Here is a 20,448-nt window from a genome sequence, read left to right as displayed (position 1 = left end):
CCCCAGTGCCATTACAAGAAGCTTTTTTCTTTTGTTTTGCATTATATGCATATTTTACTAATTGACTATGCTGCCCATAATGATTTTAAATGTTGACGTTTTTATAAATTAGTTTGGTGGGTTTTTTTTTGCACGGATTGACTTTGTAACGCGTATTGTTTTGTTTTACTTCTAATTTTGAATAAGTACAGTTCGATCAAGCACTTTAGTTTTGTTGTTGTAGCATATTGCAGTTATTTTAAAGAAAAAAAAAGATCTCAAGAACAAAATTACACCAAAATGTGTACTACCAAAAACTAAATGTAATAAATATGAAGCAGTTATTTATTGCTTTATGGGAAGAAACTTGTGCCATCAGAAACTGAATTTGAATTGCTCTGACTGAATTTGTATTTGTATCATTTGAAATTAAATACATTGGTTTGAAAATGAATTTTTACTAAACCATATAGGTTGAGTGTTTTATTTTTTTTTTAGCTTAAATTAAACTTGAACCAAGATAAATGTAATTTTCAGACCCTGGTTTGATTAATCCAAAATGGGTGGTGATGAAATATTAACTACGTTTGAAATCGACAATGAATGATCAGCATTGAATTTACTTGCTTTTTATATGAATTTTGGACTAATTTAAGTTTATATTCTGGACTAGACTCACTAGAAATGTGAGTTATTTTATAAATAAAATACCTTTGCAGTACTAAATGCAAATGACTAACTGGGGAGGTGTAACAACACATCCAGCTCACAAGGAGGGATGATAATCGATATTGTGCTAACGAGAACGAGATGATGAAGATAAAAATTTGGCTAAATATTTGGGAAGACAAAGAGCCTCTTTTGTTTCCTCAACTACATTAGAAGTTTCCCCAATTAGAAATTTTGTTTTGAAGATTCTGTAGTTTATTTCAATCAAAGTTTGACTTGTTAAAATATTGCAGGTTTTATGCTTTTATCACTAATTGTTTGAAGGTTTCATTAAATCTTAAACTGTGTTTTAATGAATCTCTCCTCAGGCTAGAATAAATTAGTTCAGTTTTAATCAAAGTATTTTAGATTAAAAAAAGAGATGATCAAATGCAGTCCTGAATAATTATAAAAACAATTATAAAATTATAAAACTTCTGTTTGGCTCAGAAAATGCTGCCAGATAGTTTAAAGGTTTTATCAGTCTGGCCAGTCGAGCAGTCTTTATTAGTCGAATCAGTCAGCACAACAAGACAACTCAAGAACTACTTCCTTTATTGTTCAAAATAAAAGTCTCAAACATAGATTCACCAGGGTGTCAAGTTTAAGACTCTCACCTTAATGTTGGAGCCCATAATAATAGTTTGACTGTATTTAATCAGAAAAATCACCTGCTAACAGCAGCTAGTTTGTGCCTATCAACATGGACTTCAATTGGACAAGAAATATTGTTGTGTTTTATTATTGGCACTTTTACTACTGCTAATTACCCCAAAGAAGTGACAAGTACTGGCAACAAAACCGTAGAAAAATGCTCCAGTCAAGTGAGGATCAGCTCAGTTATTTGTAGTTTTTTTGTTGTTTTGTTTGTTTTTTGTGGTTCAGCAACAGTCCTCTCTCTGTCTCACCGCCAGGCTCCGTGACCCTGCACCACTGGCAGCAGCTAGCGAAACCAAACCTGGGGGGCATCCTCCACCCTCGCCCTGGAGTCCTGACCAAAGACTTCAAGGAGCTGGAGGTGGACGTACAGCATGTCTACAGCCTGAACGACCTGGAGGAGGACGAGCCTGACTTGTCACAGCTTTCTGCAGCTCATGGTTTGGGTAAGACTTATGCCTTATTTTAGTTTATATTTCTGGATTCCTTTTATATTTTCAAGGTTCGGTATCTTCTAATTTCTCAGTCCTCTTAGCCTTTTAAGAGCCTAATAAGATGTGTGGGATTTCCTCCATGCAAGGTTTAATATGTGTGTCTCCTCCCATGAACGGACAGCCTCTTCATTGGGTCCCAACCTCCCTCAGACCTTCCCCATACATCCCAAAACCACCTGCAAAGTCCTCCAACCCTCCCCTCTCATCCCTTCCTTCTCCAATCGGTAAGAACTCAGCAGAAATCCAATTAGGCTGTTCCTGTCTGTTGCTTTTTACATTCACTGAATGTATTTCATACTCGATAAAGTTAAGCCCCTTCTTTTTTCTGTCCATCAAGTCAAAATGGTTATTTCCAGTTTTCCTGTCTTCTTTCCTGCTGTTCTCCCTGTCTTGACGTTTTCCTCTTTACCCCTTCCCTGGTAGAAAACGTCTGTCGAGGGTCATTCTCAAACTTTAGAAGCAGCCTTCAGGGAAAAGTAAGAGCATGATTTAACGGACGACCTCATAACGACTGATTGATGACCTAAATGCTCGTTGGCATCCTACTTATTAACAACACAGGCAAAATAGCATGTTTGTGCAGCATTACAGGCATTAAGACGTTACAGCTGCAGGAAAACTGTTACAGTTAACTGCGTTTCATAAATGTCGTTTCACAGACATGGAAGTCTCAACTGCAGAATAAGCCAATGAGACAAAGATAGTTTTTTACTTGCAGTGTCAAGATGTTATGCTGTTGAGGACTGAAGGCTGAATCTAGCTCCACGACTCGATGTAGTTGTTTAAAACCCCTGATCAGATGTTTCCTGCATGGGAGATGTTTGGATAATTCACTCAGTCATTCATCAGCCGTCATGTGGTTACAGACTTCTCTTCTTTTTTAAACCACTTTAGATTGATTCACCTGCTGCTTTTGGGTTTCTGTCTTTAAGCTTCGTCAACCCTTTTTTGGCATCAGTTCTCCAGTTTCTCCTGTTATTTTGTTTCAGACAAACTTGTTTTTTAAGCAGCCTAATTAAAGGGTTTCTCTCTCATTAAATATGAGACATGCAGAGACTAACCTCCGCCACACTTCAGAGTTTAGATGAGGTTACTCTCTCATTGCCAGAGGCCTTTTTGAAGTACGACCAGAGCAACGGAGATTTTTGTCCTAAAGGTTAATTTCCTGTTTTATAAGTCCATATTACTTTGAGAGGATGTAGTGAGACATCTAGACTCTCGAATGCAACTTGAAGAAATACCACTAATGTAACTGGAGGGATGCAGTTTCTTTCTACTCTCCTTTCTTTCTAGAATTATGATTTTTTGCAAGCTGCAGTCTCTAGGTCTGATCTTTTCATGGTTCCCTTCTCTATACAGAGATATGACAGTCCTAAATTTCCTGCACTTGTAGACATCTTGCTTTCTTTATAGTGTAGTGCTGAACACTTGTTGTTTTACACTATAGTTTTGCATTATTATTTGTCTGTGTGTTGTCCTATAGAAGCCCATGTCGCCTGCCTCTGTGTTAAACAGCTTGTATTATTGTTGTATTTACTGCAGTTACAGTAAGTTAAAATAACAATAATTTGATCAAAGTCTCAGCAGACATTTAACATTACGTTAAATGTTTTGGTTTCCATTTATTAACCAGATGCTTTCTTATTACTGTCAACAAAATTACCTTCTTCTCCATCTTTTAGAGATCATTCACCCAACTAACCAAAGCTTGTTTTTCACTGGTTTTACAGTACTGTATAAAAGTTTCATGTCTCAGTTCAGTTTTCCTTTGAAGCAGCCAGAGTTTTAATCTTTTAAAATTGTCTGAAATTTTTTCTGCAACTTTTTATTTGGACTTTGGTCACATTTTTAATGCAAATGTTATTTTTTGTAAATTGACCTAATATATTATTTGTACAACATATTCTTGATTTTATTAATAAAATATTAATGTGTTTTGTGTAGAAATATTTATAAAAATGTCATTTTATTCATTTTTTGTTTTTGTAATATAAAAGATTGTATATAATTATTTAAATGTATTATTATTTTTATTATCCATTTTAAAAAATAATCTCAAGTATTTATTTATTATTATTTTATTTATATTTTGGATTTTAATAAAATAAATACTTTAGTTATTTTTTATATTTTGATAATTCTAATAAAAATATTTTATGTTTTGGATTAAATATATTTGATTTTATCCCTTGTTTATTATTTCTATATTTATTCAATGTTTGTTTTTTCTATTCTAGTTTGTATTACTTTAGTTTTAATACATAGTAAAAATGTATTTCAAGTTTAATCTTTCGGCACCATCAAAATAACAAATTTTGTTGTAATTTCTTAAACTTATTCTATAAAATAGTGCTGAGCTAAAGATCGAGATTTAAAAAACAAAAATAATAAATGTCTGGCTCCTTGGAAGTAAAATATAAAACTTTTGCACAGTACTGTTTGAGAATCGATGTGCATGTTTGTAAAGCAGAAAAAAAACATGTTTAATGCAATATTAATAGTTTTTTTGTGTTTTGGTGTGCAGCCTTCGCTCTTTCAGCCTGCCACCTCGTCGGGACGGTGAGCACGTGAGTGCCTCATCTTCCTCCCACCTCCAGCACTTTTACCGCACAAGCCTCACCTCCACCGCCGGCACCACCTCATCACTGGGACTCCTGCAGCTGCTGCAGCAACACGGCATCTCCGCCTCCACCGACCCCTACAGCAACCTGCAATACGACCATGCAGCGCCGCCTCCTCCTTCCTCCCCTGTGAGACAGAGAGGAGGACGCAGCTTGTCCTCGGACAGAAACCGGGGGAGAAGCCTCTTCAGTCTGAACTTGGTGGAGAAGCTTCAGAACCTTGGGCTGCACAGGGTGGCTGCCTGGGGAATGATGGGGTGCAGTGGGAATGAGAGACACCATCACCCTGCCACATTGTGAGGGGCTTACCTGACTACTCCTCTTCACCACCGTGACTTCGCATTAAGCCATGAGATTCCCCACAGTGCAATTCACGACCCACCACAGCACCCGTGTTTTGAAAGACAGAATGCCACTGAATGTGTTGGAGCCATGCTTGACACCTTATCTGAGTAAAGTGACGAACTCATCTTCATTCAGCTAGTGCTCATCTCAGGAGCTAATTACCACTGCTTTCCACCACACACACACAGAACAGCAAACAGAATCTTTTATATTGTGTTTGTGAGCATCATTTTATTATTTTTCTCCATGGCTGGTTTTAAAAATGTAACCGCTTGTTTTTCTTTTTTAGTTTTCAAAGTGTAAATATTTGCATTCTTGTTTGATATTTAAGAAAAAAAAAAAAGACTACATGCAGTAAAAACTGAAGTTGTGACACTGAAGAACATCCAGATACAGTAAAACTGCAGCACTGGTGTTCCTGTATTTTAGAGCTGCTACATTGAGAAAAGCTTCATGTTGTACAGAAGATCCAGGTATGCTGATACAGACGTGCTGCAACGTCGCCCCTCTCCTGCTCTCACGCCCTGCATACCTTATTATCTCATACTATTGTGTAAATCTGAGCCACGCCCGAGTGAACGGGTTCCACTGTCAGCATCACAGAAACTGATCAAGTTGACTCTACTGTATTTCACACCATCAGGAATCTGTTTAACTGCTGGGGTTTCTGTCTGATCATGACCGTTTTTCCGGGCATTAAGAGTGATTTCTCAATGTTTGTTAGTTTTTAAGTAGTGAGATTCATTCAGAATAATCAAATTTATTAAAAAAACGGCATAGGATATTGTGGATTTAAAAGGGAAGAAATCATAAATGCAGGTTATAAGTAGTTTTTCACCTAAATACACCAAATTCCTGTTCCTCTGCACTGCTCTTCACTGTTGTCTGCCAGCTATGTATCAGTGTGTGTTTTACCACCTGAGAATAAAACCATGCATCTCCATCAATTATGGCTTTGGATGTCTTTCAGCACACTCACCAAACTGAAATCAGTCCAGACTACTGTGGTGATTCTGCAAAGTAATTTATTTATAGTCAAACTTCAACTTTTCTGTACAGTCTGAACAGAAACACTCTCCGGCTGTCCTTCCTCAGTCTGCTGCATCCCTGCGTCCGAAATCCACCCAGCCCTGGTAGTCCCGATCCGACATGCACTCAGAGTTCATCACCTCTGTGAACAAACCATTCCTACGTTGAACCACACACAACACTTCAGTGTACAGATCTGATCCCTTTCTGCACATTCACCCATTGTTTTAGATAATCAGGAGGAACATTTGCGGCATACCTGTGATGGCTTGCATAATCTGTTTGGTCATTATCTCCCTCTCGTCCTCAGACAGGTGCGCCCGTCTCTCCGCCCGAGCCACTGCCCCTCTCACTTTCTCTCTCTTGGCCAGAAACCGCTGCAGGACGTTTGCTCCCTTTGCCTCCCCAACTGCAGAGCTCTCAGGTGAGGACGTTGAGTCAGAGACGAGCAGCGTCACCAGCAGTGCAAAGACAAAGATTACTTTCCCAGACATGTCTGCACCAAGAAGAGAGAAATGTAAATTAGAAATACATGTTAGATACTTTTCATGCATTTGGAAATAAAAAGTACCTGTGAGGATGGGATGAGATGTTCGCGCTGAGAAAGAGTGCTTCCTGTGCTGCAGATCTGTGAACAGGTCGACTCTTTTATACCTCAGAGTGGCTGGACGCAGCACAGCCTAAAATCAAAGACTGATAACAAGTGTAACATGTGGAACATTCAATGGATTGGGAGACGGATGGTTGGGAAGGAAGTGCGTAAAGTAAACAGCACGTCTGAAACCCGTAATTATGCTTTTCACCTCTGTGGAAAGACCTTTTTCACACTGCAATAACAATAAAACATGTCGATATGTTTAAAGAAGAAATTCAATAATGTTTTAGAGCTGCTTACCAATACAAAGCATCTATTGTAACTATGGGTTCAGCTTTAAAGGAGCTACAGAGGCTCTAATGTGTAAAAACACACAAACATAAATCAAAGTAATAAAACTGAAAATCAAAGAATAAAAAAAGCAGGCAATTATTTTATACAATTTCAAATGAGCGTTCTTATAAAATACAGAAATACATTTGTTTTTAGTTATTTTTGGTTTCGTAATGTAGAAATTAGCATTTTCAAAATGTTTGTCTTTACTGAAATATTGTATTCATTTTCCCAATTAAATCCATGCTCAGTTAAGTCCAACATTATTCATACCCCTGGCAGATTTGGATTAAAGGTAATCTTTTAATTTTAAAGGTGTTTCTTCAGACCAAAACTTTGGAGCGGCCCAGCCACGGTCCAAAACTTACTTACTTTAGTAAATGTATGTATTTGTGAGATTCAGATGTTTTACTCCTTTCTCAGTGGGAAAGTGTGTCGTTATCTTTACAACAGCTTTGACAGGATGAAGACGAGTCTCTCAACGATCAGCTGGAGGTAAGCTGCGGCTGTCTATACCTCCCAGATGATGAGTTGCCAGCCTTCAAGTGACTCCACCTTAGGTTAGAAGGCATTAATGCTGTTTACACTGGGTATAGATTTTTTTTCTCAAGTGGTCCAGTTCCTCCGTGAGTCAGTGTGATTTACATCCTCGTAAAGCAGGAGGAACACAGGACTGTAAACTCAGACGTGAGCCGAGCCTGGAATTGCATCCTGTCATCTATCCCACGGTGATACTGAAAAACTGGTCTAGATGTTTTCCCCCTCTGCAAATCAGTAAATTTTGTTTGTGCTTGTTTTCGCTCTCTATGAACCTGCAGGTTGTTCTCGTACTTCATGTCTTTGTTATGTAGTTACAAAGCTAACCCGCCCCACTGTTTGTTGTTGTTGTTGTTGTTGCTCTTTTCCCGTCCCCTCATCATTAATGGGTTTGGCCAGTCAGGCGTCCCTCTCACATCTGTTTTTTTCCACTCACATGTTTCTCCTGAAACAGAAACATTGGGTTTGTCTCTGTTTAAAGAGCCTTCAGATTTTAAATAAGCTCTATAATGATTGTTAGGACCCACAGCCATGGATTAAAACATCAAGACGCGGTACAGACTTTTCTGCAACTTTCAAAATAAATTGCATTTAACCTACTTCCAGCACATTTGGAAAAGGGGGGGGGGGGACAGCGGAACACATCACCGTGGTTACGGCAGTTAACGTTGTTGAAGCACCCTCCCAAGGGGTGTTCTGCTATCTTAGTGCTAGCAGGCTGTCTGCTCAGCACCACGTGCTCATGTTGTGTTCTGTGTTTGTGTGTTTTTAAAGTTAAGACAAACTTTACTTAAAAGATGATTTTAAACAGAGAAGATTGATCATCCGTCCACGCCACCTTGCATTTTAACCCTTATATTAACGGTATTTTAAAGGTGTGTGTTTGTTTCTGGTGCTAAGCTATCAGCTTCTTTTGTTAGCTTTGACTGCTAACAGCTAAGAACACATGCTTGCCTTTAGCACGTTTTTCTCTTGCTCTCGGTGGAAGACACACGCATTTTCTCTCCCTCCTTCCCAGCTGATCCCTGCTTCTGCTTTTTTCTGTATTTTTCTCAGAGCCTCGCTTTGCATATCCTCCAAACATGTAAATTATGGATTTGGTAGCTGGAGACTCAACGTAATTGGTCAATTTTTTTTTTTTTTCCTACGGGAAGACAGGTAAAAGGAGACCCTCTTGTCCAGGCGTGACGTTTTTCTCTGGAAACACAATGGATTCTTGGCAGCAGTGGAAGATTATGTGCCTGACTACAATATCGGTCGCGGACGTAGAAAATGTGTACATATTTGGACTTTGGTAACAGGATTTCTACTTTTTGGAGTTGGTGGTTACCTGACTTTATTGAGTTATTCGCAAAACGTGGGCAGCTGTTCAAAGCGTTCCAAAGCTGCCTGTGATGTTGGATGGAGTCTGTAGAGCGATCAACACTCAGACTGAAATGTTAAGAGAGCAGAATCGTAAGCTGGATATGATTCTTGAACAGAATCGCAGCCTGGCAACGGTTGGATTCAGAGGTTAAAGGATATAATCTTGGAGAAGTTGTTTGCTCGAGATCTGCGGAAAATACACGAAATTTGGCTATTTGGATTTGCAATTGAGACATACCAGTAAAACTCTTAAGGTGGTTGGAAATTCACAACTGCCTGAACCACAACATTTATTGTTTTTCTAAATCTGGCTCCTCAACGTGGCCTTGGCAACTTCTGCTAACTGGCTATCAACAAAATATCTCCTGGATGTTATATAAACCCGACGCTCTTCCCCAGCACTCCCCTACCAGCTGTGTGCTGATAGGACTATGCAGCCGATTGATAAAACGTCCACCTCTCTTCTCAAAGACAATGGCACTTCTATCAGTGTTGACAGTATAATTCATGCAAAAACACTCAGACTTATACATATTCGTACCCTCAAGATTCCACCGTACCCTTGCTAAATGTGTTGCTTACCCCTGCTGAGGTTTTTTTGTACCGTTTCAGACTCTGTTCTGCTAAAAATAGTCTGAAATATGATTTTTTTCCCCTCCTATCTTACTTTACCTAAATGTGTGATTTCATTACTTTTCATAGATTTTACCAGCGAAAACCAAACATTATTAGTAACTTGGACTTTAGCTGCTCTTACACCAATGACCCAGGTTTCTTAATTAGATTACTTAGTTCAACTTCAGCACCAGTAAAAGCAATAAATTATTAGCACCTGAAAATGTGGATTAAAGCTGTTTTGTACCAGTGACTCAGCTTCACTAGTTAGAATTCAGTGGAATGATGAGACTTCTTAGCACAAGATGCTTTCCCCTACATATAGGACTTAATGATATAATTACCTCTTTAGAAAGATTGGTTTAGAACCAGCTCTTACCAGTAAAACCCAAAGGATTATTAATGTTATCTGTATCATTGTAATATTGACCAGAGATTTTTAGATTTCTCAGAAGGATTCATAGATTTTTAGATTTCTTAGCATTTGATTTGTTTTTCTGTGTTCTTTGTGATTGTATTGTAATTGTATGTACAGCACTTTGAGTGCCTCGTTACTGAAAAGCACTATATAAATAAACGTACCTTACCTTACCATAAAGAATATTTACCCAGAAAGGTTGTTAATTTTCAATCCAGTAAATAATATTTCCTTAAACATTATTTTACTAAACTTGATAACTAAGTAAACACCATTAAGCCCCATCTCTCCAGAAAGATTTTGCTCTTTTCCAAAATGTTCCCTTAAATATTTTACCATTTCCTTAATATTTCCTTAAATATTAGTTTAATAAATAAAGGCAGCTAATGAGACACCGTTGACAATTAGTCATCCAGAAGGTTGGTTTTATTCAGCAGATCATTCTTTAAAACATTTTAATAAAATAATATTTTATCTGATCTTGCATTGTGAATGGTTGTCTAAAGGTATGCTGATTATTGCCTAAGTTAGTTAAGACTAACTTCACTTCACTTCCAGATTCTTCAACTCTGACAACCCAGGGTTCAGACCAGGAAGCAGGGTCGTAGTTTAATACTCCTCTCTGCAGCTTCTGTACTGCTACCCAACCATTACCCTATTAAGACAGTGTCTCGCCCACGGCCAAAATTGAATAGATTAAAAAATAATCTAAAAGGAGGAAATCAGGAAAATCTCATAAAAATAAACACAACCCAGACGGAAAAGAAAAAACAATTAAATGTGGCCTACTGAACATAAGATCTCTCTTCGAAGACATTGCTAGGTAGTGACCTGATTTGTGACAGTGATTTATTTTGCCTCACAGAAACCTGGCTGCAGCAAGAGGATTATGTTACTATAAATGAGTCAACTCCTACTAACTATTTAAATTTTCACATTCCTCGAAATACTGGGCGAGGAGGAGGAATAGCAACCATCTTTCAGTCCGATTTATTGATTAGTCCCAGACCAATCAATAGCTACAACTCTTTTGAATATTTAATCCTTAGTTTTCCTCATCCAAATTGCAAAGCACTAAAACCACTTCTGTTTGTTGTTTTGTACCGTCCACCAGGCCTTTACTCTCAATTTTTAGATCAGTTTTCAGACCTTTTGTCTGATTTAGTGTTAAATACAGATAAAGTTATTATAGTGGGGGATTTTAACATTCATGTTGACACTGAAAGTGATAGCCTAAATATAGCGTTTAATGCTATCTTAGACTCAATTGGCTTTGCTCAAAACATTAACAAACCTACCCACATTTGTCTTCATTCTCTGGACCTTGTGTTGACATATGACGCTGAGTGTAAAGACATAACAATATTTTCTCATAACCCTGTCCTGTCTGACCATTTCTTAATAACCTTTGAGTTTAATTTAACAGAGTACTCCACACCTGAAATTAAATTTCATTATAGTAGATCATTATCAGACGATGCTGTAACAACCTTTAAAGAATCTGTTCCACTTTTAATTTCCTCATTATCACTGAAAAGCAGAGTGGAGGGCAATAATTTTGTTTCTGCTCCTTCACAAATTGATTCTCTTGTTCATAGTGTTACTTCATCATTGCGTGGTGCATTAGACAATGCAGCCCCATTGAAAAAGAAGGTAATTATTCATAGGAGGCTAGCTCCTTGGTTTAATTTAGATTTACGTACTTTAAAGCACAATGTTAGAAAATTGGAGAGAAAATGGTGCTCCACACACCTAGAGGATTCCTACTTAAACTGGAAAAATAGCCTACTGTTGTATAAAAAGATACTTCGCCAAGCCAGAACAGCTTATTTCTCATCATTAATAGAAGAGAACAAGAATAATCCTAGGTTTCTCTTTAGTACAGTTGCTAAACTGTAGCCATCCATTCCCTTAGCAGTTATGACTTTATGGGATTCTTCTTAAATAAAATTGATTAAAAATAAAATCTTTGACATACTCCCGAAGATGATTACTTCATCCTCAGCAAGTGAGACAACATTGGAAATAACTGCAGAACCTGTTTTGTGTTTGGACTGTTTTGATCCTGTGAAGCTTCCTGAGTTATCAGAAATATTAGCTTCATCTAAACCTTCAACTTGTATGTTAGACCCAATCCCAACCAAATTATTTAAGGAAGTGTTCCCTCTGATTACCAGCCCCATTTTAGATATGATTAATCTATCTTTAGTAAATGGATATGTACCACAGGCTTTTAAGTTAGATGTAATTAAACCTTTAGGTAAGAAACCTTCGCTTGATCGAGATGACTTGAAAAATTACAGACCTATATCCAATCTTCCATTCTTATCTAAAATTCTTGAGAAAATTGTTGCTAATCAAATATGTGAGCATTTACACAGCAATGACCTGTTTGAAGAGTTTCAGTCAGGCATCAGAGCTCATCATAGCACTGAAACAGCTCTGCTGAAAGTCACTAATGATATTCTTATGGCTTCAGATAATGGACTTGTGTCTGTACTTGTCCTGTTAGATCTCAGTGCTGCATTTGATACAGTCGATCACAATATTCTCTTAGAAAGGCTGGAATATGCTGTAGGGATCAGGGGAACAGCGCTAGGCTGGTTTAAATCTTATTTGTCTGACAGATTCCAGTTTGTTCATGTAAATGATAAATCATCTTTCAACTCCAGGGTTAATTGTGGAGTACCACAGGGTTCAGTACTTGGGCCAATTCTCTTTACTATATATATGCTTCCAATAGGTCAAATTATCAGGCAGCATAGGATAAATTTTAACTGTTACGCTGATGACACTCAGCTTTACTTATCCATAAATCCTGATGAACCCAACCAGTTAGATAGACTACAAGCATGTCTTGAAGATATAAAAACTTGGATGACTTTAAATTTTTTGCTTCTAAATTCAGACAAGACAAGTTGTCGTCTTTGGATCGGAGTCTTTAAAAAAGAAATTGCTTAGTCAATCACTTAACCTGGATGGCATTAAATTGACCTCCGGTAACAAAGTAAAAACCTTGGTGTTATTTTTGACCAGGACATGTCATTTAAATCCCATATTAAACAAGTTTCTAGGATTTCCTTCTTTCACCTCCGGAACATTGCCTAAATTAGAAATATCCTATCCAGGAGTGACGCTGAAAAACTAGTCCATGCATTTGTTACTTCAAGGCTGGACTATTGTAATTCTTTACTATCAGGATGTCCACAAAATGCAGTTAAAAGCCTTCAGCTGATTCAAAATGCTGCAGCAACAGTTCTGATGAAAATTAAAAAGAGAGATCATATTTCTCCTACTTTAGCTTCCCTTCAATGGCTCCCTGTTAAATCCAGAATAGAATTTAAAATTCTCCTCCTCACATATAAAGCCCTTAATGATCTAGCTCCATCATACATCAGAGATCTGATTGTTCCATATGTTCTTAACAGAGCACTTCGTTCTCAGACTGCAGGTTTACTGGTGGTTCCTAGAGTCTCTAGAAGTAGAATGGGAGGCAGATCCTTTAGTTATCAGGCTCCTCTCCTGTGGAACCAGCTCCCAGCTTTAGTCCGTGAAGCAGACACCCTGTCTACTTTTAAGGCTAGGCTTAAAACTTTCCTTTTTGATAAAGCTTATAGTTAGAGTGGCTTAGGTTATCAGGGAGAGAGCCTTTCTCCCTCCCTGTTGGTTGGAGTAAGGGGGAGTCAGGTTTAGCCTAAACCGGCTCAGTTATGGTTGAGGTGCAAACACACCCTCCATTTCTGCTACCTGTATGACCCCTTCTCTTTTCCAATGGTTATAATTAGTCTGACAGAGGGAGGTATCCCAATCCTTATGGTTTTTAGTATAACAATGACCATCAGAGGGACCCTTTGTGGGGTGCCTTGAGACGACATTGTTGTAAATAATTGCTGTTTAACTAAACAATCTGAACTGAAACTATCTGTGTAGTTATGCTGCTATAGGCTTAGGCTGTTGGAGGACATAATGACCACTTTCACCCTCTTTGCTACATTCTCACACTACTCTCCAATTTTGCATTATTTGCTGTTATTTCAGCTTTTAACTTTGTTCTCTCTCTTTTCTCTTCCTAGAAGCTACACCTGGCCTGACTCTGTGTCTACCTGTGACACTTTTCTGGAGGGGGGCATCGTCCGAGCTTCTGCTGGCAAAAACTTAATGCTCACCCTCTACCGATGATCCACTTGGCCCTGTCTTTCAGTGTTTAACCCTTTCTCTCTCCTAGACATGGCGATTGACTGAGCTTAACTGTAACTAACTGTATGTGCTCTTTTTCAGACTCTAACCTTGAAAACTGGCTCAGAGTTTATCTGTTCTTTCTTTCTAGGTGAAACGACTAAAGGAGCTACATCCATTAACATTAACTTTTCCTTCCCATAGAAAGGACTCCTGGATCAGTGCTTCTTTGTTCTCTTTGTGTCTCTGCTCTGTTCTCTCAAACTCCCAGTCGGTCGTGGCAGATGGCCGCTCACACTGAGCCTGATTCTGCTGGAGGTTTCTTCCTGTTAAAAGGGAGTTTTTCCTCTCCGCTGTCGCTACATGCATGCTCAGTATGAGGGATTGCTGCAAAGTCAACACCAGTGACTGTCCACTGTCTCTACATGCTCATCCAGGAGGAGGGAATGCTGCAAGTCTCTGACTGGATGCAATCTGCTGGGTTTCCTTAGATAGAAAAACCTTTTATCCAATTTGAATAAATAACTAACTGACTGTACTGTTCAATGGTTAGGACTAATTGTAATGTACAGGGGTTGGACAATGAAACTGAAACACTTGTCATTTTAGTGTGGAAGGTTTCATGGCTAAATTGGACCAGCCTGGTAGCCAGTCTTCATTGATTTCACATTGCACCAGTAAGAGCAGAGTGTGAAAGTTCAATTAGCAGGGTAAGAGCACAGTTTTGCTTAAAATATTGAAATGCACACAACATTATGGGTGACATACCAGAGTTCAAAAGAGGACAAATTGTTGGTGCACGTCTTGCTGGCGCATCTGTGACCAAGACAGCAAGTCTTTGTGATGTATCAAGGGCCACGGTATCCAGGGTAATGTCAGCATACCACTAAGAAGGATAAACCACATCCAACAGGATTAACTGTGGATGCAAGAGGAAGCTGTCTGAAAGGGATGTTTGGGTGCTAACCCGGATTGTATCCAAAAAACATCAAACCACGGCTGCCCAAATCACGGCAGAATTAAATATGCACCTCAACTCTCCTGTTTCCACCAGAACTGTCCGTCAGGAGCTCCACAGGGTCAACATACACAGCCGGGCTGCTATAGCCAAACCTTTGGTCACTCATGCCAATGCCAAACGTCGGTTTCAATGGTGCAAGGAGCGCAAATCTTGGGCTGTGAACAATGTGAAACATGTATTGTTCTCTGATGAGTCCACCTTTACTGTTTTCCCCACATCCAGGAGAGTTACGGTGTGGAGAAGCCCCAAAGAAGCGTACCACCCAAACTGTTGCATGTCCAGAGTGAAGCATGGGGGTGGATCAGTGATGGTTTGCGCTGCCATTTCACGGCATTCCCTTGGCCCAATACTTGTGCTAGATGGGCGCGTCACTGCCAAGGACTACCGAACCATTCTTGAGGACCATGTGCATCCAATGGTTCAAACATTGTATCCTGAAGGTGGTGCCGTGTATCAGGATGACAATGCACCAATACACACAGCAAGACTGGTGAAAGATTGGTTTGATGAACATGAAAGTGAAGTTGAACATCTCCCATGGCCTGCACAGTCACCACATCTAAATATTATTGAGCCACTTTGGGGTGTTTTGGAGGAGCGAGTCAGGAAACATTTTCCTCCACCAGTATCACGTAGTGACCTGGCCACTATCCTGCAAGAAGAATGGCTTAAAATCCCTCTGACCACTGTGCAGGACTTGTATATGTCATTCCCAGGACGGATTGACGCTGTATTGGCCATAAAAGGAGGCCCTACACCATACTAATAAATTATTGTGGTCTAAAACCAGGTGTTTCAGTTTCATTGTCCAACCCCTGTATGTACCCGACTGTTGTGAGGTGCCTTGAGACAACATGTGTTGTGAATTGGCGCTGTATAAATAAAACTGAATTGAATTGAATTCTAGTTAATCTTTGGTTCTCAAATATAAACATTGCATGTTAATGTTGCATCACTCTTTTTTGTCATGGTTTCAATCATTTTTAATCAACTTGTTTATATTGTACATAGCCCATTAGTCTTCGTTATTCTTTAATTCTGCTTGGTAGTTTAGTTGGATTGTTTTAGCATAGAAAAGAGTTTGTTGATTGAAATATGTTTGACTTTGAGTTGACTTATTTTTGTTAATAAATTTTTGTATTTTAAGAAATTGTGTGAATTCATTCCATGTGTGTGCAGAGTTTTACTGTTCAATAATGACAGAGCTTGGCTCACCCTTTTCGATGTTGTACTAATACCACTGCCTTACTGGGCTGGTATTCACAGGACAACCCTTAACAGACTGAAATATTATTTGATAAAATATTAAAGTATTAATATTAAATAATATATTCAGATTCATAGTCACAACATGCTGGATGAAACATAAGGGAAACCATTTCAACTAATAACTGAAAGTGTCAGTAGCTGCTAGTAAAAGTGACCCATACATATACAGAGCAATTCAGTCAATTAGAATATTATTTAAAAGTTAATTTATTAACATAGCTCACTAAGTGAAACACATACAGATTACCTGCACACAAACTGATGTTTTCAAGCCTTTATTTCTGTTAATTATAATTTTCTGCTTACAGCCTAATGAAAAAACAACATTTTAAGATTAGGATATATCAGACCAATAAAAAAAATAATACAGAAATGTGGACTTTTTGAAGGGGTGGTTTTAAACCTGCTTAAAGATTATTTAAAAAAAATACTTAATCTGACCAACAATTCTCATTGGAACATATTTTCTAATTCATTAAATTTGACAATATTTACCTGCAGAAAGTACATCAAGACAACACAAAATGTTTTATTTTTTAATCTTGTGTTGCCGCAATAATCACAAATATCTATGTGTGCAACATTGTATGCATCAGTCTAATCTGATAATGGCCCACAGACAGACAGCCTTCTCGCAGGACTAGTTTCCCACATAAGACACACATTCAGACACACACCCTCTTTATCAGTAAAGGCAGCAGAAATTTGTCTCTTGCTTTTAGATTGTTTTCACAGATGAAAACAGTCTTCTCAGAAACTGTCAGGCGAGGATCTGTGACCTCGACATAAATTGTACGGATGAACAGGTGCTTCATCATGTTTGCATCTACAGTACCTTTTGACTTTTTCAGTCCACACCACAAACAAAACCAAAATAAAATCACAGATTACAACAGTTTTGATTGTTCCTATGATGAATTTATCCAGGAGTTTAAACAGACTTTTTTTTTTTAAATTTAGATCAGACAAGTGTGGCTCGTCGCTTGATGGCTCTTAAGCAAAAAAAATAGACCAGTATCAGGTTTCTCCATAGAGTTTCGCACACTAGCAGCAGCTTCCAGTTGGAATTCGTGTGCACTGAAGTCAGCCTTCTTCCAGGCCCTAGATTAATCTTTAAAAGATGAACTTGCTGTTCTAGAGGAACCCAAGACCTTAAGTGAATATATTGCCCTCGCTACTCGAATGGATATCGGATCAAAGAAAGAAGGCGCTTACGACTAGAGTAGACGGCTGTGAGGCCTCAACCTCCTGTGTCACCCCAACGACCTCGTCCACAAAATAATTCTAGTCAGCCTGAACCAGAGCCTATGCAACTGGGACGGACTCGGTTAACCCTAGAAGAAAAACAATGACGCAGACAATCTAACCAATGCCTTTATTGTGGGTCTCCAGATTACTTTGTCACAGCCTGCCCAATCCGACCAAAAGAGAAGGTCCATCACCTTTAAAGGGGGAGCTGACGGACCAAAAAACTATCCTGAAAATCCCTAGATTAACCTTGCCTGCAACTTTCTTATTTAACCAGGATCAGATAAGTCTGTCTGCCCTCATTGATTGTGGGTGTGAACAAAATCTCATCAATCAAACCTTAGTTCAACAAGCAAGAATCAAAATCAAACCACTAAATCCACCCCATCAGGTCCTCGCCTTGGACGGAAAAATACTCCACCAAGTCACTCACCGTACCAAACCTCTCGAAATCATCATTTCAGGTAACAACCGTGAAAAAATAAAATTTTTTGTCTTCCCCATTTCTCAGAGCTTTCTGGTCTTAGGATTTCCCTGGCTACATCATCACAACCCCATTTGAACTGGAAGGAGGGTCGCATTGAGTCCTGGTCCACTAACTGCTTATCTTTTTGTTTTCAGTCCACAGCTTCACCCTTGTCCCCTCTTTCGGATTCTGAGGTAACTGAGCCGTCAGATTTTTCGCAAGCTCCAGAAGAATATTTGCCCCCATGCACTAGCATCTTGCTGGACATCAGTCTAATTGTCAGTTTTGAGCTGCAGAACGAGATCATTTAACCTGTTTGGGACAAACACGCCTTTAAACACAACCATTTACTTGTAAATATTTATTATCCTGAGCACATACCTCTGATTGTTATGCAGTGGGGCCTGACGCTTTCTCCTCTCTATATAGCGCCTGGCTGTCCACAGCAAAGTCAGACCAGTTCCTTCCTGCAGGCCCGCTCCTTCTCCATCTCCTCCTCCTCCAGCTCAGCAGCATCATGTCTGTGTCTGTCAGCCAGCAAAGCTTCAGCTCTAGCTCCGCTGTGGGCGGATGGATGCTGCAGCGCGCCTCCAGCGGGTCTCAGAGCCGCGTTCCCAGCGTCTATGGAGGAGCAGGTGGCTTCGAGACGTGCATCTTCCGGTGATCTTCCTCCTTTTACTTCAGCTCATCAGGCTCACTGACCACAGAGAGCAAGTGTCCTGTAATCAACGGAGGAAAGATCACCATGCAGAACCTCAACGACCGTCTGGCCTCCTACCTGGAGAGGGTAAGACCTGATTATTCCTGAGATTATCCTGCAATAGACCACCTTTCTGCAGATTTAACGAATGTAGCTCATGAAGACAAGATGTATCTAAATGGTTCTTTAAAACAAGTGGCTTTACAGATCTGAACTATTTTATAGCTTCATGTTTGAAACATGGCAACCTGCAGTTCCTCTTGATGTTTGATCTTATCTTTATGCTTTTTTTCCAGGAGAAGCTCTCATCAGCCAGTAACGAAAAACAGAACACTAGATGGATATTTTATTTTTGTGTTAAATTACAAAACATTAAATTGATGTTCACAACATGGTTCCTTTGTTTGTGGTCAAAAACAGATGAGAATTAATTTTAATTAGAATTGTTTGTATAAAAAATTTATAAAAACATTAAATTGTAGACAAATAATTATCCGGTTTCTCATATTCTGATATGAGAAACCTCACCTAAACCTTTGTTGGTAAAGTATAGAAGTAGATGCTTCACCATGTGACGTCACTAACCTTACAAGGTAAGGGTGAGTGCCTGCAGTTCCCACTGGGTTTTAAATAAAAAAGTTTTTATTAAAACAAGCAGATACCTTAAAAGCCCCCGGCTTTAATAAAACTTATCAAATAAGTTACTGCAGGTGATCAGTATCTAGGTCCAAGCATGTTTTGGTTGTTAGATTTTCTAATCAGGAACCAGTAATGTAGATATTTGATTATTTGTTTAAAATAATAATTACCTTATTAAAATATGATTGTGGTCAAAAACGAATGAGAAGAAATGTAAACTTGTTTTAATTTTTTTTTTCTGCATTTGAATTAATTAAAGGCATGAAATTGAATTGAAATTGAATTGAATTGAAATTAAACATTTGCCCCTTTTCTCATATTGTGACACCCTCAACTTGTGCTAATAAAATTAATTATCCATCCAGTGAGGTCACTGCCCATATTTAATAGGTGGGATTGTTTTCGACATCCTCATTACGATGTAATACCAAAATGCAACAAAACTACTTATCCTCATTTTCTATGTTTCAGTTTATTTATATTTGTTTAGTGATGAAATAACACATATTAGGTGTACAGAAGAAACAGCGCCCCCTACTGTCACTAAGGCTGCAGGATTAGGTTCCTGCCTTGGAATAATTATTAATTTAAACATTCAGAGAAAATCTTTAACAAAATTTAAAATTTCTGATCATTCGATTTTGATCAATTAAAGAGAGAAATTTATCGTATTTTACTTTAATATTTTGTGTTTTAAAATAAAAATAAAAAATTTGTTTATTACTGGTTTCTGATGAGCAAACCCAGTTACCCGAACCTGTATGGAAGCACTTGTTAAAATGCACTTTAAGGGGAAAAATCAATTCCACAATGAATGACAATCATTCTTATAAAAAACTGTTAAGTTTATCTTCATTTTATTCCAGAATTCAATTAAATTCAGTATTTTATTTATATAGCGCCAATTCACAACACGTGTCGTCTCAAGGCACTTCACAAAGGGTTTGGAATGGTAAAGGGTTGTTAAGGAGGTTAGATTAAACTACTGAGTGTTAGAGTTTGGCCATTTTAGAATGGGCTATGTGTAGGGGCGCTAAGTAAAATAATAAACTGATAAAGTTTGTCCATGTAGAGCCCACTGGTGACCATTGTTATACTAAAAACCACAAGGATTGGGGGTACCTCTCTCTGTCAGACTGATTATAAGCATTGGAAAAGGGAAGGGGTCACAAAGGTAGCAGAAATGGAGGGTGTGTTTGCACCTCAACCATAAGTGAGCCAGTTTAGGCTAAA

At 38.5% G+C, this 20,448-nt stretch overlaps 2 protein-coding genes across 3 annotated transcripts in view; one reads left to right on the top strand and one right to left on the bottom strand.

Annotated features, from left to right (window-relative positions):
* hap1 (huntingtin associated protein 1) overlaps positions 1–5,751 on the top strand; it is a 39,651-nt gene extending 33,900 nt beyond the window's left edge. Inside the window, exons 14-16 of the mRNA XM_047366760.1 lie at positions 1,602–1,790; positions 1,960–2,062; positions 4,363–5,751. Coding sequence (XP_047222716.1) covers positions 1,602–1,790; positions 1,960–2,062; positions 4,363–4,759 — 689 coding nt within the window. The 3' untranslated portion in view covers positions 4,760–5,751. The remainder of the gene's footprint in view (positions 1–1,601; positions 1,791–1,959; positions 2,063–4,362) is intronic.
* Positions 5,752–5,811: 60 nt separating this feature from the next.
* Positions 5,812–18,573, bottom strand: LOC124868430 (gastrin/cholecystokinin-like peptide). Of its 2 annotated transcripts, none has more exons than XM_047365690.1 (4): positions 18,258–18,573; positions 6,405–6,461; positions 6,093–6,329; positions 5,812–5,975 (listed from the first exon to the last, which is right to left on the bottom strand). In XM_047365690.1, the coding sequence occupies exons 3-4, from the start codon at positions 6,325–6,327 to the stop codon at positions 5,896–5,898; spliced, it is 315 nt and encodes a 104-aa protein (XP_047221646.1). In that variant the 5' UTR covers positions 6,328–6,329; positions 6,405–6,461; positions 18,258–18,573; the 3' UTR covers positions 5,812–5,895. The 2 variants fall into 2 exon arrangements, with proteins under 2 accessions (XP_047221646.1, XP_047221645.1); XM_047365689.1 differs by lacking the exon at positions 18,258–18,573 and adding an exon at positions 7,134–7,794.
* Between the last annotated feature and the right edge of the window lie 1,875 nt (positions 18,574–20,448).

This window comes from Girardinichthys multiradiatus, chromosome 5 (genome assembly GCF_021462225.1).
Source record: "Girardinichthys multiradiatus isolate DD_20200921_A chromosome 5, DD_fGirMul_XY1, whole genome shotgun sequence".
Taxonomy (NCBI): domain Eukaryota; kingdom Metazoa; phylum Chordata; class Actinopteri; order Cyprinodontiformes; family Goodeidae; genus Girardinichthys; species Girardinichthys multiradiatus.
Note: the sequence above shows the minus strand (reverse complement) of the source record. Positions and strands in the feature narration are given on the sequence as shown.

What these genes read in the sequence shown, in the direction of transcription:
- LOC124868430 (XM_047365690.1), bottom strand. Translation starts at nt 6,327, where the DNA reads ATGTCTGGGAAAGTAATCTTTGTCTTTGCACTGCTGGTGACGCTGCTC. An exon ending in GATTATGCAAGCCATCACAG is followed by an intron (nt 5,976 to 6,092) that starts GTATGCCGCAAA and finishes GTTTGTTCACAG; the next exon opens with AGGTGATGAACTCTGAGTGC.